This window comes from Ammospiza caudacuta, chromosome 16 (genome assembly GCF_027887145.1).
Source record: "Ammospiza caudacuta isolate bAmmCau1 chromosome 16, bAmmCau1.pri, whole genome shotgun sequence".
NCBI lineage: Eukaryota > Metazoa > Chordata > Aves > Passeriformes > Passerellidae > Ammospiza > Ammospiza caudacuta.
The window spans coordinates 2300451-2325324 of record NC_080608.1 but is presented as its reverse complement, the minus strand read 5'-3'; the positions used below and the strand labels follow the sequence as shown (position 1 = coordinate 2325324).

At 57.2% G+C, this 24874-nt stretch overlaps 1 protein-coding gene across 1 annotated transcript; it reads right to left on the bottom strand.

Moving 5' to 3' along the window:
- Nucleotides 1–189: 189 nt before the first annotated feature.
- ARAP3 (ArfGAP with RhoGAP domain, ankyrin repeat and PH domain 3) lies at nucleotides 190–24874 on the bottom strand. The gene is made up of 33 exons (XM_058815174.1): nucleotides 23841–24874; nucleotides 23165–23220; nucleotides 22831–22904; nucleotides 21987–22057; nucleotides 16710–16979; nucleotides 15279–15348; nucleotides 14737–14857; nucleotides 14355–14542; nucleotides 12752–12858; nucleotides 12451–12650; nucleotides 12217–12302; nucleotides 11261–11443; nucleotides 10901–11063; nucleotides 9842–9973; nucleotides 9615–9771; nucleotides 9391–9493; nucleotides 8608–8806; nucleotides 8459–8522; nucleotides 7499–7662; nucleotides 7144–7356; nucleotides 6247–6352; nucleotides 5530–5677; nucleotides 5304–5372; nucleotides 4939–5013; nucleotides 4713–4827; nucleotides 3914–4042; nucleotides 3621–3754; nucleotides 3398–3480; nucleotides 3167–3202; nucleotides 2669–2732; nucleotides 2306–2443; nucleotides 1985–2023; nucleotides 190–1338 (listed from the first exon to the last, which is right to left on the bottom strand). Exons 1-33 carry the CDS (start codon nucleotides 24872–24874, stop codon nucleotides 772–774), a joined length of 5358 nt encoding a protein of 1785 aa, XP_058671157.1. The 3' UTR covers nucleotides 190–771.

Genomic DNA, 24874 nt, shown 5'->3' with positions numbered 1-24874 from the left:
GTTTTGCCTTGGTTTTGCCCCCCTGATGACACCAGCACTGCCTAATCCCATGGGACCCTCAGCTGGGTGCCTGGCACCCCAACCTCCCCCCCTGCCAGACCCTGGCATCCCTCACCACTCCCCCTGCAGTGACCAAACCCTCCAGAGTACAAATAAACCTTTATTTCTCCCTGCTGGTGGCAGGAAAGGTACAAACGCCCCCGCAGAGGAGGGGCTGCCCTCCATCGCCAGGACTACCGCCAGGCACACACGGCCAGCCCTGCTCCTGCTGCTCCCCCTTTCCCCCCACACTACGCCACAGTGGATGCAAGGAGGGGAAGGAGAGATGGCTTGGGTGTCCTGGCCCTGCCCTGCAGGCCCAGAGCTGGAGGGGACACGCGGTGCGCCCCCGTGCTGGCAGGCACCCCATGCCCCCTGCCTGGCACGGTGCTGCCAAACATGTGGGCACCACGTTCCTGCTTTGTTTCCCCCTTTACTTGTGTCCCTCGGTGCTGGGCTCCATGACAGGTGTGCCACCCATGAGCAAGGGCACAGTGGGTGGCAGCAGTCCCAGCCCTCCCTGAGGGGGTACCACGGCCCAATATCCTGGTCACCACTTGTCCCTTCGGTTCTGATCCCAGCCTGGCTGTGGGATGAGGAGGAGGAGCAGGGTGGAGGCTCCACGATGTGGGAGTGTGGGGTACCCATCCTCTCTGCCATGGGGTACCCATCATTGCTGCCACCAGGCATGACTTGACCCCGGGTTGGTGGCCACCCCTTTGTCACAGCGGATCACGTCACCGGCTGGCCTGGCCCCGGGGGTTGGCCATCACTCTTCCTGAGGATGACACTGCTGAGCTCCTGCATCAGTTTGTCACTGATGGGAGAGGGAGGCTGCAGGCTCCTCTTCCTGAGCAGCTCCAGGGAGGTCTCTGTGGTGGGGCTGCTCCCCGGTGTGGCTGCCTGCTCCCAGTCCCTGCCCAGAGCCAGGGAAGGCTCCATGTTCCTCTCCAGAGAGGATGTTTTGGTGGGTCTGAGCCCTGGGCTCAGGGCTTTGCTGCTCTCCAGGTTCAAGCCCCTTTCGAGGGACACGGCTTTGGTGACAGAGGGCCCTGTCACCCTCTGGGCTGGGCTGGCAGGCAGTGAGGAGCGCAGAGCAGTGCCTGGGGGCTCCTCAGGGAATGGGGATGGCTTCTTGGACCTGTCCACGGGGGGCACGGCCGCGAGCTCTGCCAGCAGCCCCTGCCCCAGGTCCAGCGCCGCCAGCTCGGGGAAGTTCCCCACTTCCTCATAGACAGGATCAGCGTCTGCCTCCTTCTCCTGCTGCTCCTCCAGAGAGTCCTGGTGGACCTTCATGGGCTGGGGAGGGCACGGGGGCAGGGTGAGGGGCAGTGCCCACACAGTTCAGCTGTACCCCTGTGTCCCCCTCACCCTGCCCTCCCTGCACTGCCTGGGGATCCTCGTCCCTCACCATGGGGCTGATACCTGCAGGGGACCCACCCTCCACCAGGTGCCTCGGCTCAGGCACTGCTGCCCTTTCTTCCCCATGGCTGAGGAAGGGGAATTTTGGTCTCTGCCTGGGCATGGTCCATGCCACCATCCCAGCACCCCTTGGTTCCAGGGTGGGGTGGGCAGGTGGATCCTGTGCAGAGCACAAATCCAGGAGAGATGAGGTTCAGTGGCCCAGTGGCCTTTTAGGAAATAACCTGATGGCAAGGCACACCTAAACCTCTTTCCTCACTTTCCTTCCATTGATACCCTATGGGCACTGTGTGCCCAAGGGGAGAGAAGCTCTGGGAACTGGGCTGGACTGGTGACCCCTTGCTTGCCCACACTGGGACCATGCAGGGACCCTCATCCCCAGGCAGGGAACACGCAGAGCTGTGGGCACCCCCTCATCTGCCACACAAGGTGGGCACATCTCTGAGTGCCCGTGGTATGCTGCAGGTGAGCCCTGGCACAGTGCAAAGCCAGCAGCAGGTGCTCCAGGTGTGCAGGTACTTACAAAGAACATGGACAAAGTCCTTCGCGTGTGCAGGCGGCGCTAGAAACAGAGGAGACGGACAGGGGTGAGCACGGAGAGCACAGAGCAGGGCCACGGCTGCCTGGGCAGGCAGGGCAGGGCAGAGGAGGCTGCAGGAGCCTGCAGGCACGGAGAGCTGCCACGGACACGGGCACGGACACGAGCATGGCACACAGCACACACAGCACCCATTGGTGTGCCAGCCTCTCCAGCCCTAGGGTGGGCACGGGGTCCTGGGGTGGGTACAAGGAGCAGGATGGGTGCAGGAGCACCTGTGGGCAGGGGGATCTGCAGGGGCTTTACCAGGGTCTGGTTGGCAGAGAGCATGGTGGCATCAGTGCTGTCCCCGTGCAGGGGCACCAGCGGCATCGTCCCGAATTTCTGCTTGGCCAGGTCGGAGGAGGAGCGGCGGCGCAGCACCACGGGGCGCAGGTCATCGTGCTGTGCACAGGGACAGGGTGGGCACGGGGGTCAGGCCCTGCCAGCCCCCTCCCGGCCCTGCCAGCCCCCTCCCAGCCCTGCCCAAATGGGTGGCACTGCCAGCCTGCACCCACTTGAGCACAGGGACAGGGTGGGCACGGGGGTCAGGCCCTGCCAGCCCCCTGCCAGCCATGCCAGCCCCTCCCAGCCCTGCCCAACTGGGTGGCACTGCCAGCCTGCACCCACCTGAGCCTTGAGGATGCTGGTGGTCCAGTCCCACAGCTCAGCCTGCCCTGAGCACACCAGGTACCTGCAGAGCAAATAGTGGAGAAGCTGCCAGGGAGTGGGGTCAGTGGGGCCCATGTCCCCTTGTTACGTTGTCTGTGAGCCTGGGGATCTCAGGTTCATCTACACTCCACAAGGCTAAATCTCTGAAAATTTCTGTGTGCCCAAATTGCTGCTTTAGGGCAAGGTGGGAGCTTTTAGGGCACCCAGCACCACCCAGGGGTGCTGGGGTGGGTGGGGAGGCAGGAAGGCTGTGTGGCAGAGACGTGGGTGGCCCCTGGAGCCTGGCTCCCATCCTGTGCCAAGGACAATGTGGCCCCACCACTCTGCCTCTGAATAGCCCCAGCTGTGCCCTGACCCCAGGGCCTTGTACCACTGCCCCTGGCTGTCCCACTCCCACTAAAACTGGGGACAGATCTCGACCTCCCCAGCCCCAGGACAGCAGGGGAAGGTACTCACAGCTGCTGCTTGTCCAGGGTCAGCGTGAAACCCCACCTGGAAAGGAACACAAGGCTATAGAACAGCACTGCCAAGCTCAGACACAGCCTGGGGTCTGTCGGCAGTGGGGCAGGGGGCTGAGCTCGCCCCATGGGGGCCAGGTGTACCCCAGCAGCTGGGCTTGGGTGCCAGGAGCAGGCACTGAGGGATGGATATCTGCCCCAGTGCCATGCCTGGGAAGGTCCCACTTACTGAGCTGGTGGCTTCAGCTTCTTCCTAATGCCCATGTAAACCTTGGCAGCGTCCAGGGGCCACTCACGCTCTGGCTTGGCACTCTGGGAAAGGACATCCAGTGGGTCAGCCCGGCTTGGTGCCAGCCTGCCTGCCAGGAGAACAGCCACCACTGTGCCGCTGCTGTCCCCAGGCTCCTCCTGCCACCCCTGGGGCTGAGATCCATCCCAGAGCATCCCCCTACCCTCTTCTCTTTGAGCAGCAGCAGCCTCCTGTCCTGGATGACGAAGTAACGCTCCTGGAACTTGTTCCCCAGCAGCTTGGGGGGCTCCTCCCGGCACTTGAGCAGCCCACACTTGGGGGTCTCACGCTTGGCACCTGCCCAGTGTGGGGACAGAAGGGTCAGGGGGGCTGGCAGGGTGGCATTGCAGGGGGACCCCACTGTGGGATCACTGATGGCTGCAAGGGGAAGCTCAGGCAGAGCTGTCGCCCTCTGGGGACACCCCGAGGGGCCGGGTCCCCTTGTGCCTGCCTTACCTGTGAAGAGACAGCTGCCCTCGCCAATGGGCACCTTCCTCACCAGCAGGTACGCAGAGCTGGGCTCCGGGAGCTTGCACCACTGCAAGGCCTGCTCCAGCACCTTCTCCTTGGGGTGCAGGGGCCGCTCTGGGGACACAGGGACACTCTCACCACCGTGCCAGCTCCTGTCCCCTCTGCCACCACCAGAAAGGCGGTTTGATGTTGGGTTTACTAGGATTGTGATTCGTATAATACCATAACCTCCAAGTTTTAGAAGCAGGGCTGCTAGTAGTATGGAACTTGCAATGGAAGATTCTATATGGGCTTTAGGCAGTCACAGATGCAGGTTGTATAGGGAGGCTTTAACTACAAAGGTTAGGAGATGAGTTAGGCTTGTGGCCAGGCCTGATCAAGAAGAGTTTAATGTACGATGTGAAAGTTTGAGTATTGGGAAGTATAGTGTGCCAATATGATTGTGCAGGTGCAGGATAGCAATTAGTAGTGGGAGTGAGCTGGTGAGTGCATAAAATAGGAGATAAATGCCAGCATTTAGGCGTTCTGGTTGGTTCCTTCATTGTGTGATGAGGATGAGGGTGGGGTTTGGGGTGGCTTCGAATGAGATGTAAAAGAGTATTTAGCTCTGAGGCTGAGAAGGCTGAGAGGATGAATAGTTGAGCTAGAACACTGTTGTAGCAAAGACTCATTTGTGGTTGGTGGGTTCTTGTTCTAGGTGGTTTTGGCTCTCTGTCCCCCACGCCTGCCCCTCACCAGCCTGGCCATGCCAGGAGCACTCCGTGGGCCATCCCCCTGTGCTCACCCAGCTCCCCGTTCTCCAGAGCCTCGAAGGTCAGCCAGATGTCCAGGCTGGCGGGCACATTGCGCATCTCCAGCACCTGGTTGGTCAGTTCCTCTGCTGTCATGGTGGGGGACACCTGGGGCCAGACACACAGGGAGCTGCTGCAGTGGGTGGTGCAGGATGGGTCCCAGGGGCACCAGGGGCTCCCTCCCCACGTGCTCTGGCACAGCCCTGCTCTGGGACTCACCTTCAGGGTGACGCAGCAGTCGGACACCTTCTGCTCCAGGTACACCTCGATGATGAGGTCTCCTGCCTGGGAGAGCTGTGGGGAGAGTGGTGGCATTGGTGAGGTGTTGGTGTGGGTGCTGAGCACATCCCACCTTCCCGGGGCTGGAGATGGTGTCCTGGGAAACTGGGGCTGCTCCTTCCCCAGGCAGGAGCCTCAGGGTGGTGGGCACAGGGGAGATAAGAGGGGGAACATCCTTTCCCAAAAGTGGATATGGGACAGTGGGGACCCATGGTGGGGAGCTGGGAGTGTCCCCATCCTCCAGCCAGCCCCTCCAGCCCAGGGGTCCCTGATGCGGTGGGGGCCAACAAGCACATTCCCAGTACCTGGGTGTCCTTCCAGGTGGTGATCAGGCTGTTCTCCAGATCCATCTGAGATACCTGATCCTCATCAATCTGCCAGAGGAAGGGTGCACAGGGTCAGCGTGGAGCAGGATCCGGCTTGAGGACACAGGGCCAGGGTGGAGGGATGCAGGGGGGGGGCAGAGGTGGGGCTGTGGGGGGATCCAGGGGGTCAGAGCCAGCATGGAGGGGGCTGCAGGCCCCTGCTTACATTGAAGATGCTGACATAGTTATCGATGAGATCTTCCATCACCTTGACCTCGTGCTCCCCTTTGCCGTCGGTCTGGAAGAGGCTGGGCGCGAAGAGCAGCGACAGGTTCTTGGTGCTCATCTGGTTGAGGTCTGCACATTTCTGCACCCTGGCACAAGGAGCAAACAGGTGAGGGGCTGGTCCTGCTCAGGGTGGGGTTTCAGCCCCAGTCACCCTCCTCTGCCTCATACAAACAGCCTGGATGTCCCCAGCCCCAGCCACCCTCCTCTGCCTCATACAAACAGCCTGGATGTCCCCAGCCCCAGCCACCCTCCTCTGCCTCATACAAACAGCCTGGATGTCCCCAGCCCCTCAGCACTGGGAACTCCAAACTGGGCAGTTCCTGTTTTGAGAACTTCCCTCTGACACCAAACCAAACAACGGCGCTACCCCAAACTCTGACTCACAATAGGAATTGAATGTTTTCTGTCTTTTTGGGGCACTGGATGATATTTACAGCCTGCAGGGTGCTGTCCCCTAGTCCCAACCCTCCTGTTGCTCCCCCTTGCTGGAGGATGACTTTGGGAATGTTCAAAGTGTCCCAGCACCAGCTGTGTGGGTGGAGCAGGGCATGGGCCCTCCCTGTCTCTTAGGGATAGGAGCCAGCACTCCCTGGGCAGCAGGGAGACCCCCCAGGGCTGGCTGGACATGGGGACCCTGACGGGGGGCCCCACTGACCGGTAGAGGTGCCCGATGAGTGCAGCCAGGGTCTTGTGGTTGAGGCGAGGCAGGCGATGGATGAGCTCCTTGTACCGCTCCAAGCGCTGCGGCTTCGAGGAAATCTCTGGAGGGAGGAAAACCAGATCCTGGCTGAACCCAGTGATCCAGAGGTGACACAGCACCCAGGCTGGCACCAGGACCCATCCAGAGGAATGCTGGCCCCAGGGTGTTGGGGAAGATGAAACAGGAAAGCCTTATAAATATGATTGTCTGGCAAAAGATTCTGAGAATATAGAAACTATAAGCGAGATTGAAATGAAAGCAAGCTTTGAGATCCCTCAGTTACTGAACAACTGGAAAACAATGGTGTGGCCAGCTGAAGGTAATCCCCTTTTGATGGAACAACACCCTCTGCCTGCAGACAGGCCCAAGGGTCAGAGCAGACTCTACAGCTTTGCAGAAGGGGCTCAAAGAGGAGTTTTTAGGATTTAAAATGTAACACAGGATGGTAATGTAATGATTCTTATAGGCTGTATGTAAATGCTATAGGATTTGTATCTTGTACTATATTGGTTAGTGAGAATCACAATATTCAACACAGAAGAAGATTTATTGTATTGTAATGGGAATTTTGTTCTCTTACCCCATCTATTCTTTTACCCCTTTACGCTCTTACCCCTTTTACTCTCCTACACTTTTACCCTCTCATCCTCTCTCCCCTCTCTCTTCTCTCAGCCTGCTCTGAGCTGTGTTTGGCAGCTCCCAGCAGGGCCCTGCACCCAGGCCCTTTGCAATAAACCCCAAGTTCCTGACCTGGCTGCAGAGATCTCTCGTCTCTGTCCGTCCCAACCATCCTACCCCCGTCACTCCTACACAAGGAACCCAGCGTGGAGCAGGGCTGGGTGAAGGAGGTACCTGCAGCCTCCTTCCATTGCGGGTGCAGCTCCAGGGTGAAGATGGGATCTTCCAGCTCCCGGAAGAACCTCTTGAGCACGTCGGTGACATCCTCGATGAAGTTGTCGCTGATGCGCAGCTTGACGTTGCGGGCGTCCCGCCGGAACTCCTCCATCAGTACCTTGATCCGGGACTTGGCTCCGTTCTTGCGGTAAATCCCCTCGTGCCGCAGCCCTGGGACAGGGACACGGGGTCACAGGGGCCGGGTCCTGCTCAGAGAATCCCTCATGGGGCTGGTGGCTCTAGAGCAGTGCCTCCTGCCTGGATTGTTGGCCAGCCCGAGGTGCTGGAGGGCACAGGGACGTGCTGGGCTCACCATACTGGGTGATGAAGGCAATGCAGGAGTCCACGATGATGGGGATGTCTGCCCTGCTCAGCTGCTGGTCCCTCAGAGCGTTGCCCCGGCCCCCTGCCGAGGCCTGGATGTCACTGTACCACGCTGCCGAGTCTGCCCGCGACAAGCCCTGCAGGTAAAATGTCCTGAGAACAACAAGGGCAGAAAAGAGGGAATGAGGGTAATCCCAGGGGCAGGTTATCCCTCCTGCCTGTAACTGGGAGCCAGGCTGAGCTGAGGGACACCCTACACCACCAAAACACCCCTGCAAGGCCCTCGGTCTCAGCCCTGCTGTCTCTGTAACTTTCCCACCAGGGATTTGGGATCAGCATTGGCCCATCCCTGTTGGAACCCTGGCTACTGAGAATTTCAGACTGTCTGTGCTGACAGGCACTGACCCCCAAGAGAACACTGCATTTGACCTGAGGCCGTGGAGAAGGCTTCCAAAAGGGAATGATAGCACTGGGATTGTAGGTATGGAGCTTGAATAGAAGTGTGTAATATCACAGGGTGGGAAACTTAGAGTTTGGGGTTTTAGAATATAGTAATATATATAAAGCAAGATGGAGGTTTTAAGGTGGAGGCTGGTCCTTCTTCTTCACCTTCTCCTCCATGGATTTGGGTGGTTTTGTGTAATTGGATAAAGAAGTCTGCACTGCAGGCCATGGGTGGCTGGTTATTGGGTTAAAAGTAAAAATAATTTAGGTGTCATTTCTTAATTGGACAGTTTATCCTTAAAAGGCTTGGTAGAAAGTGAGAGATGGGGCTCCATTTTTTAGTTTTTCAGAGTGAAGTGTTGTAGAACTCAGGGTTTGTGAGACTGTGGTGTAGATAAGAACCAACGAACATCTGAGTCCCAACACATCCCAAAGTGCCTTTTCTCTGGGCAGCAATCCGAGGTTGCTTGGCTCACTCTCCATCACCCTCACGGCCAGGACTCACCTCCCCATCTCCACCAGGACCAGCAGCTCCTTCTTCTCCGGGGTGTCCGTGGGGGGAACCAGACCTGCATTGGGCGAGAAGCTGAGCAGTCAGAGCCAAACAGGGCCACCATGGTGCCTGTCCTGGCCCTGTGAGCTCCCGGCACTCACTGAGCTCCTGCAGCCGCCGCAGGTTGATGCTGTCCTCGGCCCCATCCTCCTCGGCAGGGCAGATGAAGAGGTGGCTCTTCTGCAGGATGAAGAAGGCCCTCTGCCAGCGCTCGGGGTTCAGCATGCACTTGTAGCGCAGCTGCCCCACGCGCTGGAACTCGTAGCCCAGCAGGCAGTGGCAGCTCACGGGGGTGAACCACTGTGGGATGGAAGAGGACATAAGAGGGGTGAAGACAACCCATGAGGATGCTGTCTGTCGCAGACATCTTTTTATGGAAATCCTTTCCTTAGGATTTTTCTTCCTGAGAAGTTGAGAGGCCTCAGGAACAAAATGTAAACATTGGTTATCTGACGCTGTGGAGTGCAACAGGTGCATCTGTGATTGGCTCATGTGGTTGTTTCTAATTAATGGCCAATCACAGTCAGCTGGCTCAGACAGAGAGCCTGAGGCAGCTGCCTTTGTTATCATTCTTTTCCTTTCTATTCTTAGCTTAGCTAGCCTTCTGAGATGAAACCTTTTCTTCTATTATTTTAGTGTAGTTTTAATGTAATATATATCATAAAATAATAAATCAGGCCTTCTGAAATATGGAGTAAAACTCTCATCTCTTCCCTCAACCTGAGACCCCTGCGAACACCATCACAGGGGGCAGATCACCAGGGAGGACAGGAGCCCTGGAAAGGGCGGAGAGGCTTCCCAGAGTGGATGAAGGGCATGGGGAGCTGTGAGGAATCACAGTGGGTGAGCAGGGGCAGTCTGGGGGCACACTGAGGCTGGCTCACCTTGCCCATGGCGCTGGCCCAGGCTTGCAGCGTTTCGGGCCCATCAGTTCCCAGCTGCTGCACTTTCTCCCCAGTGAGGAAGAGCTCAAGGGTGAAGCGAAACCTGCAGAGGGTGAAGCAGCCGTGAGGGCAACCCTGCCCCTAGAGCCAGAGCAGGGAGCCCAGCCCTGCTGCCTGTGTGCCCCACGCTCTCTGGGCAGGACTGGGGGCACGGCTGGAAGTACCTTTCAGTGGGGCCAGGGCTGGTGAGGGCCTGGTGGGCTCTGTTGACCCCCAGGGAGAGGAGATCCCCGCTGTCAATGTGGCCCAGAGGCTCAGTGCATTTCTCAGTCTCGAAGAAGAGCAGGGCTCTCTCCAGGGAGCACCACGTGCGCTGGAAGTCTGCAGGAACAGGGGCTCAGTGGCACCGGAGTGGGCACCTCTGCCTGCCCTCCCCAGCGCCCACACTCACCCTCTTTGCTCTTCCTGGCCCCTGGGAGCTTTGGGGGGGCCGTGGCCCGGTACAGGTACCCGCAGTGTGTCACTGGCTGGGTGATCTCGTTGTACACACCCTCAGGACCTGGGTCCTGTGCTCGGGGGCTCCCTGTGGGACACAGTACAGAGGGTGGGGGGTGTTGGAACTCAGTGCATCCCTCTGGGTATCCAGAGTTGCTGAGGACCCCCCCGGGGGGCTCAGAGACCCTGGCACACAGCCCAGAACACCTGCAGATTTGATTTTGACCCCTGGAGCAAATTACCAGCTTTGTATGAGGACATGAAAGTCACACAGGTTTGAATAGTGTAATAACAAAATGATCACAAGGTGAAAATGTAGATTTTAGGAGTTTTGGTATGGGGGTTATGGGGACAAGATTGAGGAACTTGGGCGTGTCCAGCCTTTCTTCTTGTTCTTCTTGTTCTCCATTTTCTGCAGTGATGCTGGCACTTTGGGGCTTGTTCAGAATAGGAGTTCACTGTCTAACATAGGTGATGGTTATTGGGAATTAAGTGTAAATATCTTACATGTAGTTTGTAGTATAAAATGACAACACCACCTCGGGGTCAGTCAGAGTGCCTGTGGCTGCTCTGCTGAGCAGATCTCGGCTGCCAGAAAGAAAATTTTATAGATAAGAATTAATAAACAACCTCAAGACCGAAAAGTGAAGAGTCCAGACTCGTTCTTCAGTTGTGTGGGCCGAAGCAGAGACATCCTGCACATCTTGGGGCAGCAATTATCAAACAGCAACCCGAGGTGGGGGGAGCAGGAACCCACCAAATTGTGGGTACAGAGGGAGATCCCCTCATGCAGGTGTAGGCAAAGGGGTGTGCAGGCATGGGGTTCCCTGAAAAGGGACTCCAGAGGGACCTGCTAATCAGAGATCCCAGAGGAATCCTTCAACAGGGTGAGTCCCACAGGGAGCGCTGACACCCTGAGTGTCCCCGGCCTTGGGCCATGCCAGGAGGGGCAGGGCCAGCAGAAAAGAGGAATTTCCTCCACCACAGCCAGATGGGGCTCGAGGCTCCTCTTTACCTGAAAGGTTCCTGGGCCTTTTGCTCTCTGGTCCCCACCAGAGGTCGGCCCCCGGGGCCGCCTCGCTGGCAGCAGGGTCAGAGGCCAGGGCCGCCTCCGAGGATGAGAAGAACTGCAGGATGGTCTTGAGCAGGGCTGGTCCTGCCACTGCAGAGCACAGCGCCTGGGGTGAAACAGCCACATTTAGGGATCCCACCCTGCTCATGGAGACCCCAGTGCTGCCCCAAGCAGCCAAACCAGGGCACAACCTCCCAAAATCTGCCTGGTATGAGGGAGCGAGCACACGCAGCCAGGCAGGAGGGGCTGGCACCTCAGGCCAGGAGCTCTGGGGTGGCTCCAGCCCCTGGAGGTGTCCCCTACCTGCAGCACCTCCTCCTGAGTGCCGTAGTGAGGGTGGGGCAGGCGGTACCGGCCCTCCCGGTACTTGCGGGTGATGAATTCCCGTCTCTGCTCGGCGCCGCTCTCCGGGGTGATGGCCTCGCTGGCGGGGAGCCTGGCGGCCCAGAACTGGTTGGCTCGGTCATTTCCCAGCACGATGAAGAGCTGTGGGAGAGTCCCGTGGTCATGGCGAGCCCCAGGGTCAGCAGGAGGAGCAGCATTCCCAGAGTTCCTGCATCCTGAGGGGGGCTGTGGGGATGCTGCCCTGCCAGGAGTAGCCTGGGCCCTGAGCACAGCATGCCCTGGCCTGAGTGTCTCACCTGCACAATTTCATTCCACCCCAAGTGCCTCACCTGCAAATTTCACTGCACTCCTGAGTGTATCACCTGCATGATTTCATTGCAACCCTGAGTGCCTCACCTGCACAATTTCATTGCACTCCCAAATGCCTCACCTGCACAATTTCACTGCATCCCGAAGTGTATCACCTGCATAATTTCACTGCACCCCTGAGTGCCTCACCTTCGTGATTTGCCTCACCTGCATGATTTCATTGCACCCCCGAGCTTATCACCTGCACCATTTCATTTCACCTATGAGTGCCTCACCTGCACAATCTCACTGCACCCCTGAGTGCCTCACCTGCATGATTTTATTGCACCCCCAAATGCCTCACCTGCACAATTTCATTGCACCCTTGAGTGTCTCACCTGCAGGATTTCATTGCACTTATGACTGTCTCACTTGCATGATTTCATTGCACTCCTGCCTCATCTGCATGATTTCACTGCACCCCTGAGTGCCTCACCTGTATGATTTCATTGCACCCCCAAATGCCTCATCTGCACTATTTCATTGCACCTGAGTGTCTCGCACGATTTCATTGTGCCCCTGAGTGTCTCACCTGCATGATTTCATTACATCCCCGAGTGTCTCACCTGCACGATTTCATTGGACCAGACGCTGGTGTCCAGCTTCAGGCTTTGCACCTTGGAAATGTTGGAGCCCAGGCTGCGGTGCTGCCCTGCAGGGAGCAGGAGAGTTAGCACCCCTTGATCCTGCCAGGGAACTGAGCCCCAAGTTATGCCCGCATCCCAGGCAGACCATGCCTGCCCAGGCCAGCCCAGCCCACAGCCCGAGGATGCCCCCGTGCCCCCCAGGAGCTGTCCCACCTGCACATTGCTTGCAGATGACCACGCAGAGGTTGATGGATGCCCAGTCAGGACTCTGAGCCCAGCAGTCAGCACAGTGTTTGTTGGCTTTGTTGGACCAGATCTTCTCTGCCACCTCGTAGTCGTAGAGCATCTCGGCAATGGCCTCCTGCAGCGCCTCCATCCACTCCCGCTTCTCCCGCTCCGACTCGGCCACAAAGCTGGGAGCACAGCACAGCCCGAGCTCAGGGGCTGCAGCCACCAGTGCCCAGCCAAGCCCCAGGCTGCTCCTCCCTGCCCATCCCCCTGGATCCCAGCATACCTGAACGTTTTGGAGGGGGTGATGAGCTCGAAGCTGCGGCTCTTGGCCTCGCGGATGGTGGAACCGCGCATCTCGATGAAGAACATGGCGATGCCCATCTTGAAGAACTGCAATTCAGGGTGACAGCGCTGTTGGTTCTGCTGGGCACCACCCTGGGCATGCCTGTGGGGTTGGGGCTGCAGCCATGGAATCCCCAGCACCCCATCCCTGCTTTGCCTGGACAAACCCCTGCTGCTCCCTCAGCCACCTCTCATCTGACATAAAGCACCCTGCAAACACCTTCAAATGAAAGGCAGCTTCTGCCCACAACCCTGAAATATGGATACCCAGGTGTCCTGGGCTGCAAGATGTGGTTTCTATTCTATTTCCCATCCATTAGAGGTGGAGCAGTTCTCTGCTGTCCATGGGGCAGTTTTTCTTTATCTCTCCCACAGCCAACCCTCCCTGCAGGAGATCTCTGCTGTCCATGGCCACTGAGTGTCCCTGCAGGGCTGATCCAATCCCAGCATCCCATGGGGAGATGCTCCGCCCAGGGGAGGAGCCAAGCATTCCTACCTGGATCCAATCTGAGCCTGGCACAGCACAGCAGCCTTTGCCCCCTGCATTGCCAGAGGAGCAACTTTCTGCTGCCCTGCATGGCCAGAGGGAGCCCAGGCCCATCTGCAGCAGCCCTGGAGCTGCAGAGGAAAACTCCCCCCTTGTGCAGGATCCCTGCTGCAGCAGAGCCACAGCTGGCACTGCAGGAGGGCTGAGCCCCCCTGGGATGGGGCTGGGACACCGCCCTGACACACAGGGGGCAGGGCATGGTCTGACTCTGGCAGTGTTGGTTCGTATTACTGCATTGATTATTTTATTTTATTTTATTTTATTTTATTTTATTTTATTTTATTTTATTTTATTTTATTTTAATTTTCTTCCCTAATAAGGAACTGTTATTCCTGCTCCCATCTCTTTGCCTGAGAGCCCCTTAATTTCAAAATTACAATAATTCAGAGGGAGGGGATTTACATTTTCCATTTCAGGGGAGGCTCTCTTCCTTAGCAGATACCTGTCTGTTCAAACCAAGACACCAGGTCCCTTTCTTTTGGAGATTCAAGTCAGGGACCCTCATAAAACAAATATCAACCTGAACAAAGTCCTCAGAGCTGATGCTGCTTAGTGCACAGCAGGCACCTGCAAGTGAAGTGATGGAAATAAAAGCAGGGGTGCTAAGAAAATTCAGCAGGAAGGAAGTGAGGTGTTCTGTGGGCAGCAGCAGCAAGAGCAGCATGGGAGGTGACAGGGGCCAGCTGTTCCTGTGGGTGCCTCTTGCAGCAGGTGTGTTTGCTGCCATTGATCCAGCAGCCCTGGGATGGGTTGGAATGCTTGGTGTGACCAAGGCCAAAATGCCTGGTGGAGATGATGATGATTTAGTGATAGTGAGAAGGTTGGGAGGGGTGTCCACTCCTGGTACCCACCACTGCTGCCCTCCAGGATCTCCAGCTTCTTGCTCTGCCATTCCCTTTTTCCTGCCCACCCATTTCCTCTCTGCTCTCCCTTTGGCACCGGCCCTGGCTCAGCTCCCTCCATCCCTCTCATCCCTCGTGGGGGTCTGGCCACAAACCTGCTCGCTCTTGTACAGCCACATCTCAGGCAGGCTCAGGGCTGCGAAAACCTTGGACTTGTGGCCCTTCAGCTCCAGGGTTCCTGACTTCTGGCAGTGGGCAGTGTTGGCAGGCCGGGGCCGGGACCCCACCAGGCGCTGCTCCATCACCTTCTTCTGCAGCGTGGAGCACCACTCATTCCTCTGGGCTGGGGAGCAGGCAGGAGGGAGCGGGGCTGAGCCCTTCCCACAGCCCTGGCACGGAGCAGAGCACCCAGAGGGCAGGGAGGCAGGGCATGTTTTAGGGATGGGGTGAGAGCTGCCTGTGGGATGCTCTGCCTGGAGAAGGGAGGCAGGGATGGCTCCTTAGGGCTGGTGGGCCCTGGCCCAGGTTTTCACTCACCCTCATTCTCAGCACGGAAGACAAAGATTCGGTGGCTGGTGATGACCTGGAACTTGTTGTCCTTGGTGGAACGAGCCATTTCAATCACTGACAGTGGGATCACTCCTTTGGGATAGGGCTCCTGGAACAAGCCCCACGTGGAGTTACCCCTGTTGCCCTTCCCACAGGGCACCTCCATGACCTGGCACATCCTCCACACCCCCTGGGTGCTCTGCTGGTGCTGCCTCACAGCACAGCCTGTGGGCACCAGCAGCCAGGTGAGTCCTGGGGATCCAGGAAGAGGTGGATCAATGGCTGAGACCCTATTTCCAGCAGGCCTCCCCTTTCCTGCTCCGTGTTGGCAGGGTGGCCCTTGCTCTCCTGGGTTCCCCATGGCTGAGGCTGTGCTGGGAGCCTGCCAGGCATCAGCTGCTCCACCCTGGTGATGGCAGAGCACTGCTGGCTCCTTCCAGAAGGACAAGGGCAGGCCAAGGGGATGTGGCAGCTCCCCAGGTGCTGTCGAGGTTCAGCCTCCCCACCCTGCCCCGCTGTGCCCTTGGTACCTTCTCACTGCTGGAGTACATCAGGTTCTTCCCATCGAAACGGACGTAGCGCCTCTGGAAGACATAGTTCCTGTTGGGATGGCAGAAAAACTGTTGGGAAGAGGATGAGTGCCCCTCAAAGACCCTTCCTCCTCCCAGGCACCACTGCACAGAGGGGCACCCAAGAGGTTCCTCTTCCAAGGGGAGCACAGTGACCAGTGCAGCAACCTCACCTTGCCCAAGGGGGCTTTACCTACAGGGGCTGCCCCATCCCTGGAGGTGCTCCAGGCCAGATGGACAGAGCTGGGAGCAAACTGGGATAGTGCAGGTTGTCCCTGCCCATGGCATGGTGTGGAACGAGATGATCTTAATGTCACAGATATGTTTTATGAAAAATCCTTTCCTTAGGATTTTTTCTCCTGAGGAGCTGAGAGGCCTCAGGAACAAAATGTAAACAATGGTTATCTGCTGCTGCGGAATGCAACAGGTGCATCTGGGATTGGTCTCATGTGGTTGTTTCTAATTAATGGCCAATCACAGTCAGCTGGCTTGGACTCTCTGAGAGTCAGGAGCTTTTGTTATCATTCCATTCTATGCTTTCCTTTCAAGCCTTCTGATGAAATTCTTTCTTCTATCGTTTTAGTATAGTTTTAATATAATATATATAATAAAATAATATATTCCTTCTGAAATATATATACAAATAGTATATATAAAGATATTAAATATATAAATAATTATAATAATTATAAATATATTAAATATATAATCTAATAATATATAATAAATATATATAATATATATAAATATATACATAAATATTAAATTCCTTCTGAAATATATACAAATAATAATATGTAAAAATATATTAAATATATAAATAATATGAATATGTTAAATATACTTAAATATATATAAATATATAGAAAAAATTAAATATATGTGAATATATTAAATTATATAATAAATATATATAATATAAAAACTCCTTCTGATATATATAAATAATAATAAAATATAGAAATATATTAAATATATAAATAATTATAATAATTATAAATATATTACATACATAAATATGTATTTATATATAAGTATATATTTATATATAATAAATATATAATAAATAAAAATATATAAATAAATAATAAATTCCTTCTGAAATATATATAATAAATAATAAATTCCTTCTGAAACATGGAGTCAGATCCTCGTCTCTTCACTCTTGCTGGGACCCCTGTGAACACCACCACAATTGGTGACCCCGAGTGATGAAAAATTCCCACAATCTTAGGGTCCCTCCCAGCCCAAAGCCCACTGTGACCCCACACCAGCCCCACATACCCCTGTGGGGACAGCTTGTCCAGCCAAGCTGTGACCCCTCGTCACCCCACGTACCCCTGAGGGGACAGCTTGTCCAGCCAAGCTGTGACCCCTCGTCACCCCACGTACCCCTGAGGGGACAGCTTGTCCAGCCAGCCGCTGAGCATGGTGGGCCGTGGCTCGCACAGTGAGGTGAAGCTGGCGTAGGGGGAGATGGTCAGGTCGTCCAGGAGCTCGTCGGGGTACAGGTGTGCGGGCAGGCTGAACGGGGAGCCCTGCGCCCGCGGCGCCTCCACCGTGGAATAGCCCTCGGTGTCGCTGTGGGCGATGCGCTCGATGAGCTGGCTGCGGCCCTCCTCATCCTCGCTGCGGCCCTCGCTGCTGCACTCGCTGCTGGTCCTGTGCCAAGAGGGGCTGAGAGGGAGCTGGGCACCACAGCATGGACCTGGGCAATGTCTGGGGACACCTGGCACTGCTCCTGGGCACCACAGCATGGACCTGGGCAATGTCTGGGGACACCTGGCGCTGCTCCTGGGCAATGCCACCCGATCTGGGGTCACCTGGCACTGCTCCTGCCTGGGCACCACAGCATGGTCTTTGACAATGCCACCCTGTGTGGGGACACCTGGCACTGCTCCTGGGCAATGCCGCCCTGACTGGGACATCTGGCACTGCTCCTGGGCAATGCCACCCCATCTGGGGACACCTGGCACTGCTCCTGGCCTCAGCCTGGCAGCCCAGCTCTGGGGCACCCAGGGCTGTTGGGGTTTGCATCTCTGGGAGTGCTCAGGAGCCCCATGGCCACCAGCAGCCCAAGGCTCAGCCAGTCCTGGGTGATGGCACAAAGGCTGGGGCTTCCCTGCTTTAGGGAATGTCACACAGGCCACCACCACACATCTCCAAACCCCTGGCATCACCTCCTGCCCACCTTCACAGGCAGCAAAAGGAAGCCAGGCAGATCCCCAATGCTAAATCCTGCTCTGTGCTCAACACCCAGCCCAGCTGCTCCCTCCCTGTGCCCTCCAGCATTCCCAGCACTGTGGAACTCCTGCCAGGACCCCTCTGTGCCTGCTGGGCTGGTGGAGCTCCTGCATCCATCCCCATTGTTTGGGAAACCATGCTAAACCCACAGCAAGCCCTGCTGGGGCTCTCCAGCCATAACAATAAAAGGAAATTATAAAAATAAACTGCAAAGCTGCACCTTCCCATCAGCCCTCTAAGGCAGGCGTTTTTATTTCCCTGGAAAGGAAATGTGCCGGAAAATGTCTGACAGTCCCAGGAGCTCATAGGGGCCTGCCCAGGTGCAATGGTGATGGGAGGAAAACATTCCTGGGACACCCCAGCACCCACAGGAGAGCATCCCACCAAATTCCCCTGAGGATTTAAAGCCAGGGCAAAGAGAAGGCTCCTAAAAAGGCAACAAGGATGATCCAAGACTTGTCCCAGCTTCTGTCTGAGGAGCACCTGAGCAAACTGGGCATCTCCAGGGGACAGGGTGGGTGATGGGGCAGGGTCATGAGTGTGAGGAATGAAACCCTGGAGATGAGAGCTCTTTTTCAGAGTAGTAATTGGTAGTTATGTTAGTGAAGTTGATAAGGTCTTAATTTGAAGTGTTGGTCTGTCGTTAAACATTGAATGTTAGAGTTCTAGGACTTGCCTTTTAGTTACCCTGTATTTGTATCTCTCCCGGTCATACTCTGTATTTGTGCCCCTTTCCCTCTCACCCGGATTTGTATCCATTACCCTCCCAGACAGAATTTAAATGAGAGGCTGTGGGAACTACATGAACTCTCTCAGAGCAACAAACCAGCACATAAACGAGGACTTTAACCCACCAGAACCGCACTAAATCACCCACCCTTGACCAGAGCCGGATTCCATCCTGTCACCATAATTTTAATAGTTCTCAGCTTGGAGGATCCCCCTAAGCTACAACCCAACATCATAAAGGCCTTTTTAAAGGAGCTGCTCTCCTGGCCCTGTTTATTACAATGAGGAGAACTGGAGGGACTCTCTTGGCCATCACTGCCTCAGCCTCAGGAGCTGGGTGACTGTCAGAACTCAGCACATCCCTCTGGGTGTCCAGAGTTGCCAAGAACACCACCGGGGGCCTCAGAGACCCTGGCACGCAGCCCAGAGCACCTGCACATTTGATTTTGACCCCTGGAGCAAAATACCAGCTTTGTATGAGGACATGAAAGTCACAGAAATTTAAATTGTATAATAACAAAGTGATCACAGGGTGAAAATGTAGATTTTAGGATTTTTGGTATAGGGCTTTTATGGGGACAAGATGGAGGAACTTGGGCATGTCTAGCCTTTCTTCTTGTTCTTCTTGTTCTCCATTTTCTGCAGTGGTGTTGGCACTTTGGGATTGGTTTAGAGTAGAAGTGCACTGTCTAACACAGGTGATAGGTGTTGGGAATTAAGTGTAAATATGTAATACATAGTTTGTAGTATAAAAGGACAACACCGCCTCGGGGGCGGTCAGAGTGCGTGTGGCTGCCCTGCTGAGCAGATCTCGGCTGGGCAGAAAGAAAATTTTATAGATAGGAATTAATAAACAACTTTAAGTCCAAAAACTGAAGAGCTCTGACTCGTTCTTCAGCTGCACGGGCTGAAACAGAGACATCCTGCACATCTCGGGGCAACAATTACCAACAGCAACCCGAGAGGGGACATCAGACAGAGCCAAGGAGCAAGGGGCAGAAGCACGTGGGAGAGGAGCAAATGAGCTATAGGAATCCTCCTTGGAGATGGAGACAATTTTGGAGAACAAACCCAGAGAATGTGAGAAAGTGTCTCCAGTGTAAGATCATGAGAAGCTTCAAGACCAGGGGAAGGACCCCAAACACTCCTAAACTCTCCCAAAACCTGGATTTGGGCACTGCCTCATGCTAGGGCAGGCCCTGGACAGGCACCTTGTGAGGATCAGCTGTCCCTGGTCCACACAGGACAGGAGCAAGCCCAAAACCTGCCTGGGAAGATGCTGGAGCCACCCCAGCTGGGTCTGCTCAGAGAAACGGGATAGTGCCAGGGCTGAGGAGGGGATGGAGAGGGGACACGGCCCAGGAAAGACAAGGAATGGCCCTGGCTGGCCTCGAGGCTCCGAGCACAAGGAAAATCGCTGTTTAATTAGCACAACAGAGCCTTGGCACGGTGACTCATCTGGCTGGAATCCCAGCTTTGTCTGCAGATGCTTCAGGAGGGACTGGACAGGGAACAACGGTGTGGCTGGAGGACTCTGAGTCACAGACAGACAGCAGCCTGGAGTGCCAGGGCTGAGGGGGAGGCAGACCCACGGAATGGGGCAGGAAAAGAGGAAAACTGGAAAAAATCCATGTCAGCCCCTCCCTGACCTGAGCCTTACAGTCAGTGCAGCTGCAAAGAGACAGAGGGCTCTGAGCATCTGGCGGGGACAGGCAAAGCCCACCCTCGGTGCCTGGTGAGTGTGACCCAGTGCCCTGAGCTCCGTGGGGTGACAGGGACACTGCTGTGCCACCTCTCTGTCCTGCTGGCGCTGCAGCAGGGCACCAGCACTTCAGGGGCTGAGCATCACCAGTGTGGAGGAAAGTGCTCAGGCTCAGAGCAGGTAAATCCCACCTGCTGCACCCTCAACTCCCAGTTTGCAGGAATTTTGCATTCCTCTTCCTCTTTCTGAGGGTATTTTCTTGCAGGTGAGGAGGCTCTGCTCACCCCTGACACTGGCACTGTACACCCCAAGCCAGGGAGCAGCGTGGGCCAGACAAAGCTCTTCCAGAAGAGGGCAAGAGGAGGTACCACAGGTAGGAAAAGGGGCAGAAGGGCCTCTCTGAGGGTTGGGACTAGGAAATATTTCCCATGACCCAAAGTGGATGGGTGGGCTGCAGAGGATGGCTGTTCATCCCCCGTGACACAAGGATGAGGACTGGAGAAACACCAGTGGTGCAGGGGAGGATCAGGAGGTCCCACAGAGGCAACAGAGCTGGGCCAGAGCTGGCCAGCAGCCCCTTGGACCCCACAGCTCTGCTCCAGGGAATGGGCTGGGACCAGAGGGGCTGGGGTGGGATGATGGAGTCTGGGAGTCTGACAATTAATTACAAACACAGTCAAAACCTCCTTCTTAATCAGCTTAATCCAAATAACAATCTACATCCACTCTGGAGCAGAAACCCTCACCTCCTTCTGCAAAAGGGTCTCAGAGCTTTTCTGTCTCCTGTTCCACTCTCCACACCCCAGCCCTGCTTGGGCTGGGAGGAAAAACCTGAACTGCTGTCCCTGACAGTGCTGATGGTCACACCCTGCCTCTTCTCTGCAAAACCCCACAGCTGCCAGTGCCTGGCCAGTTCCCTTGGGGTATTCTGAATCCCAAATCCCTGGAAGCCCCTGGATGCAGCCAGGTCAGTGCCCAGCTCCTCTCTGAGCTCATTCAGAGGCTCCACAGTATTTCAGTATTTCTGTATTCATATTTCAGTGTTTCTGTGTACAAAACTCCAGTTCCCAGGTGCTGGAGCTCTGGATACTGAGAATTTCAGACTTTCTGTGCAGACAGACTCGGACCCCCAGGAGAGCACTGCATGTGACCTGAGGCCATGGAAAAGGCTCCAAAAATTGATTGCTAGCACTGGGATTACGGGTGTGTAGTTGATTAGAAATGTGCAATATCACAGGGTGGAAAACTTTGCAGTTCCCCATCTGTGCCTGGAATGTGTGCCACCAGATCAGGTGCCACCATGGTGCCACACACCCAGGGCACGAGAGGCACTGGGAGTGTCCCCAGGCTGGGCAGAAAGGCAGGACAGGGACAGGCACTGGCCAGCAAGGCCACAGCAGGGCTGGAGGCCACAGAGCTGCAGCTTCACCTCCTCCTCACTGAGCAACACAGGAAAAGGAACCCTCCCCATCCGAAATGGGAAGAGCAGCTTTCCTTCCTCTTTCTGAGATGCTATCAGGAGTCATGGAAAGTACATTTCAAAAGTGTTTTAAAGGTGCCCCTCACAATTTTGCTGTCCTCCACCACAGAGTGCCTGAGCAGCAGCAGATATGATGATCTGGTGCTGCTGGAGCCCTCAGGGATTGCACAACCCCTCACCCAGAGCTTGGAGCCAGCTAATTTCCAAGTAATCCCTGTCCTCCATGGTGTTTCCCTGTTCCCAGGGGCCAAACCCAGGTTCCTCTGGGTGTGCAGTGTGCAGTGCCCCTGGTGCTGCCCCAGCTGTGCCCCCTCTCAGAAATCTCCCACCAGCACAGCTCCTCTCATCTCCAAACCCATCAGCCCTTCTGGAGGCTGCTGACACCATCCCAGAGGCCCCTGATCAGCTCTGATGTGGGGTAAGAACCCCATTCCCTGTAAGGCTGTCCCCAGGGCTGTCCCCAAGGCTGTGCCCTGTCCCCTGTCCCCAGCCCACAGGGGATCCTGATCCCTACCTGCAGCCTTCCCGCTCCAGCTCCAGCTCGGACACGGCCTCGTAGCTCTGCTCAGAGGCGCTGCCAACACCCTGGGAGGAGAGAATGGTCACAGCTGCTGTCCCCTGTGCCCTGTGTCACATCCCAGACCCCCTGAGCCTGCCTGGCCTTCAGTGCAGGGGCTCACCTGTGACCCTGACCCAAAACCACAGAATGTGCTGAGCTGGAGGGACACATCCAGCCCAGCCCCTGGCCCTGCCCAGACCCCCAACAATCCCCCCTGTGCATCCCTGGAGTCCAAAGGCTCCTGGAGCTCTGGCAGCCCAGCTCTGGGGCACCCAGGGCTGTTGGGGTTTGCACCTCTGGGAGTGCTCAGGAGCCCCATGGCCACCAGCAGCTGAGGCTCAGCCAGTCCTGTGGGATGGCACAGAGGCTGGGGCTTCCCTGCTTTAGGGAATGTCACACAGGCCACCACCACACGTCTCCAAACCCCTGGCATCACCTCCTGTCCCCCTTCACAGGCAGCAAAAGGAAGCCAGGCAGATCCCCAATGCTAAATCCTGCTCAATACCCAGCCCAGCTCCTCCCTCCCTGTGCCCCCCAACATTCCCAGCACTGGAACTCCTGCCAGGACATCTCTGTGCCTGCTGGGCTGGTGGAGCTCCTGCATCCATCCCCATTCTTTGGGAAACCATGCTAAACCCCCAGCCATTCCCTGGGCAGCCTGGGCAGTGCCAGCACCCTGTGGGGGAATGAACCTTCCCTGGGCACTGCTGGGCACTGTGGCCTTACCAGCTGCAGCTCCTGACTCTGGGATGCAGGGTGACAGCAGGGGACAGCCACCACCCCCTCAGTGACTCCTCACCTTTGTTTCCCGGGGCAGCCCCACATGGCCGAAGATGGTCTCGCTGTAGGGGGTGATGGGGAGGTCATTCCCCTCTGTGGGCAGAGAGGGAGGGAAAGCATCAGAGGGGAGGCAGAGTGCCAGCCCTTTGGATGGACCCCCAAGCCCACCACAGAGCCCCCAACACTCAGGGAGTGTGACACAGTGACACAGTGACACCGGGGCTGGGCTGTGCCTGGAATGGCCACCCCGGCCCTGGGTAAGGCAGGGATAGGGCTGGGGGCATGCAGGGGCTGTGGGTGAGCCCCTCCCCTTTCCGGGCACACCGCGGTCCGTGCTGTGCCCCGGGGCTCACCTGGCTTGCCGCTGGGTCTCTGTGGGATGGGGGGCAGGGCCCCGGGCCAGCCAGGACTGCAGGGAAACAGGACAGGGGTTATGGAATGGGGCCGTGCTGTCCGGTCTGGCTGCTGCCGAGCCCGGCTTTGTCCCCTGGAATGTGCAGCGTCCCCTCCCTGCTCCCAGTGCCCCCCCTTCTCCCTTCTCTTCCCACCCTGGCACTGCTGGGATGTTTTCTGGCACGGTGGAGCATTTCCCACAGCAGCATCTCCCCCCTCTGTCATCTCCCACCTCATTCCCAGCCCCAGAACCTCACTCAGCCACCCCTCAGCATGCCGGGGACCCCGAGCCCTGCTGCCAGAGGGGCGCAGAAAGGGCAGCAGCCCCTCCCTGCATCCAGCAGGAGCCATCGGGGGGCCCAGGGCCTTGCTGTCATCCCAGAAGGATCCCAGCTGCCGGGGAAGGCATGGGGAGGGTGCTGAAAGGGGTTGGTGAGCACCTGGGGGCAGCAGGGCCAGCTCTGGGGTGGGTCCCGGGGCTGGGGGGGGTCTGCACCCTCATCTCTGCACCCTCATCTCGGCACCCTCATCTCTGCCTGCTCTGCCCCCTCTGGTCCCGGGGCTGGGGGGTCTCTGCAGCCCCATCTCCGCCTGCTCTGCCCCGTCCCTCAGCGCTGAGGGGAAGCCTCGGCTCACCCAGACCTGTCCTCCGGCCGGGGCTGCTCCTGCGGGCAGGGGGCGGGGGGCGGCGGGACCGCCTCGTCCCGGGGCCCGTCCTCCCCTCGCGGCTCCTCCGCGGCCGCCGCCGGGCGCTCGAGTCCCTCGTAGATGACGTTGGAGACCATCTGCAGCCGGGGCTGCCCCGAGCCCGGCTCAGGGGGTGCCCGGGGGCACGGCGAGGGGTCCCCCCTGCCCGGGGCAGCCTCCTGGGCACTGCCAGGGCCGGGCTCGGCTGCCGGAGCCCTGTGCCTGTGCCGCGGGGGCACGCTGGGCACGGACGGGGGGCACGTCTGTCTGTCCTCCGCTGTGTCCAGGCTCTGTCCGTGGCTCGGGGATGGCCGTGTGTCCTCCCGAGCGCTGTCCCGCCCTCGCAGCCGGGACGCGATGGCACCCATGGTCACGGCTGCCCCCGGAGCCGCCTCTGGGCTCTCCAAATCTGTGGAGCTCTCCCCTGGCACGAAGCCCTCCAGTACCACAAAGGCTGATGGTGCCCGCTCGCTGCCCGGGCCGTGCGCTGGCACCGTGGGGCGTGCGAGGGGCGCGGGCACCGATCCCTGCTCCGCCTTTGAGCGAGGGAACACCGTCCTGGGCTTGGGAACCGGCTTTGGGGCGGCAGGAGCAGCGTCCTTGTCTGCAGGCGGTGCCTGGCCGGGCACGGGGACACGCAGCTGCGTCCCTAAGGCGTCGCTGGTCACTCCCGGCTCTGCTCTCATGGCATCCTTGCCCTCCTGGGGGGCATCCAGCACCTCCGTGCCCCGGCAATGGGGGTCTCCTGCCGCGGCTGTGCCCCGGGGTCGGCTCAGCAGCCGAGTTTGCTGCGCCAGGGTGAGGATGCGCTTGCGGTGCCCGGTGGCGGTGATGCCGATCTGCTGCAGGTGGCGGCTGTCCAGAGAGGTGGCATCTCTGGCCACGTGGTATCCGTGCTGCTTGAAGACATCCCGGTACCGCTCCAGGTGGATGCTGGCCAGCCAGTCTGCGATATCCGAGTCAGGCCCGCACGGGGAGCTCAT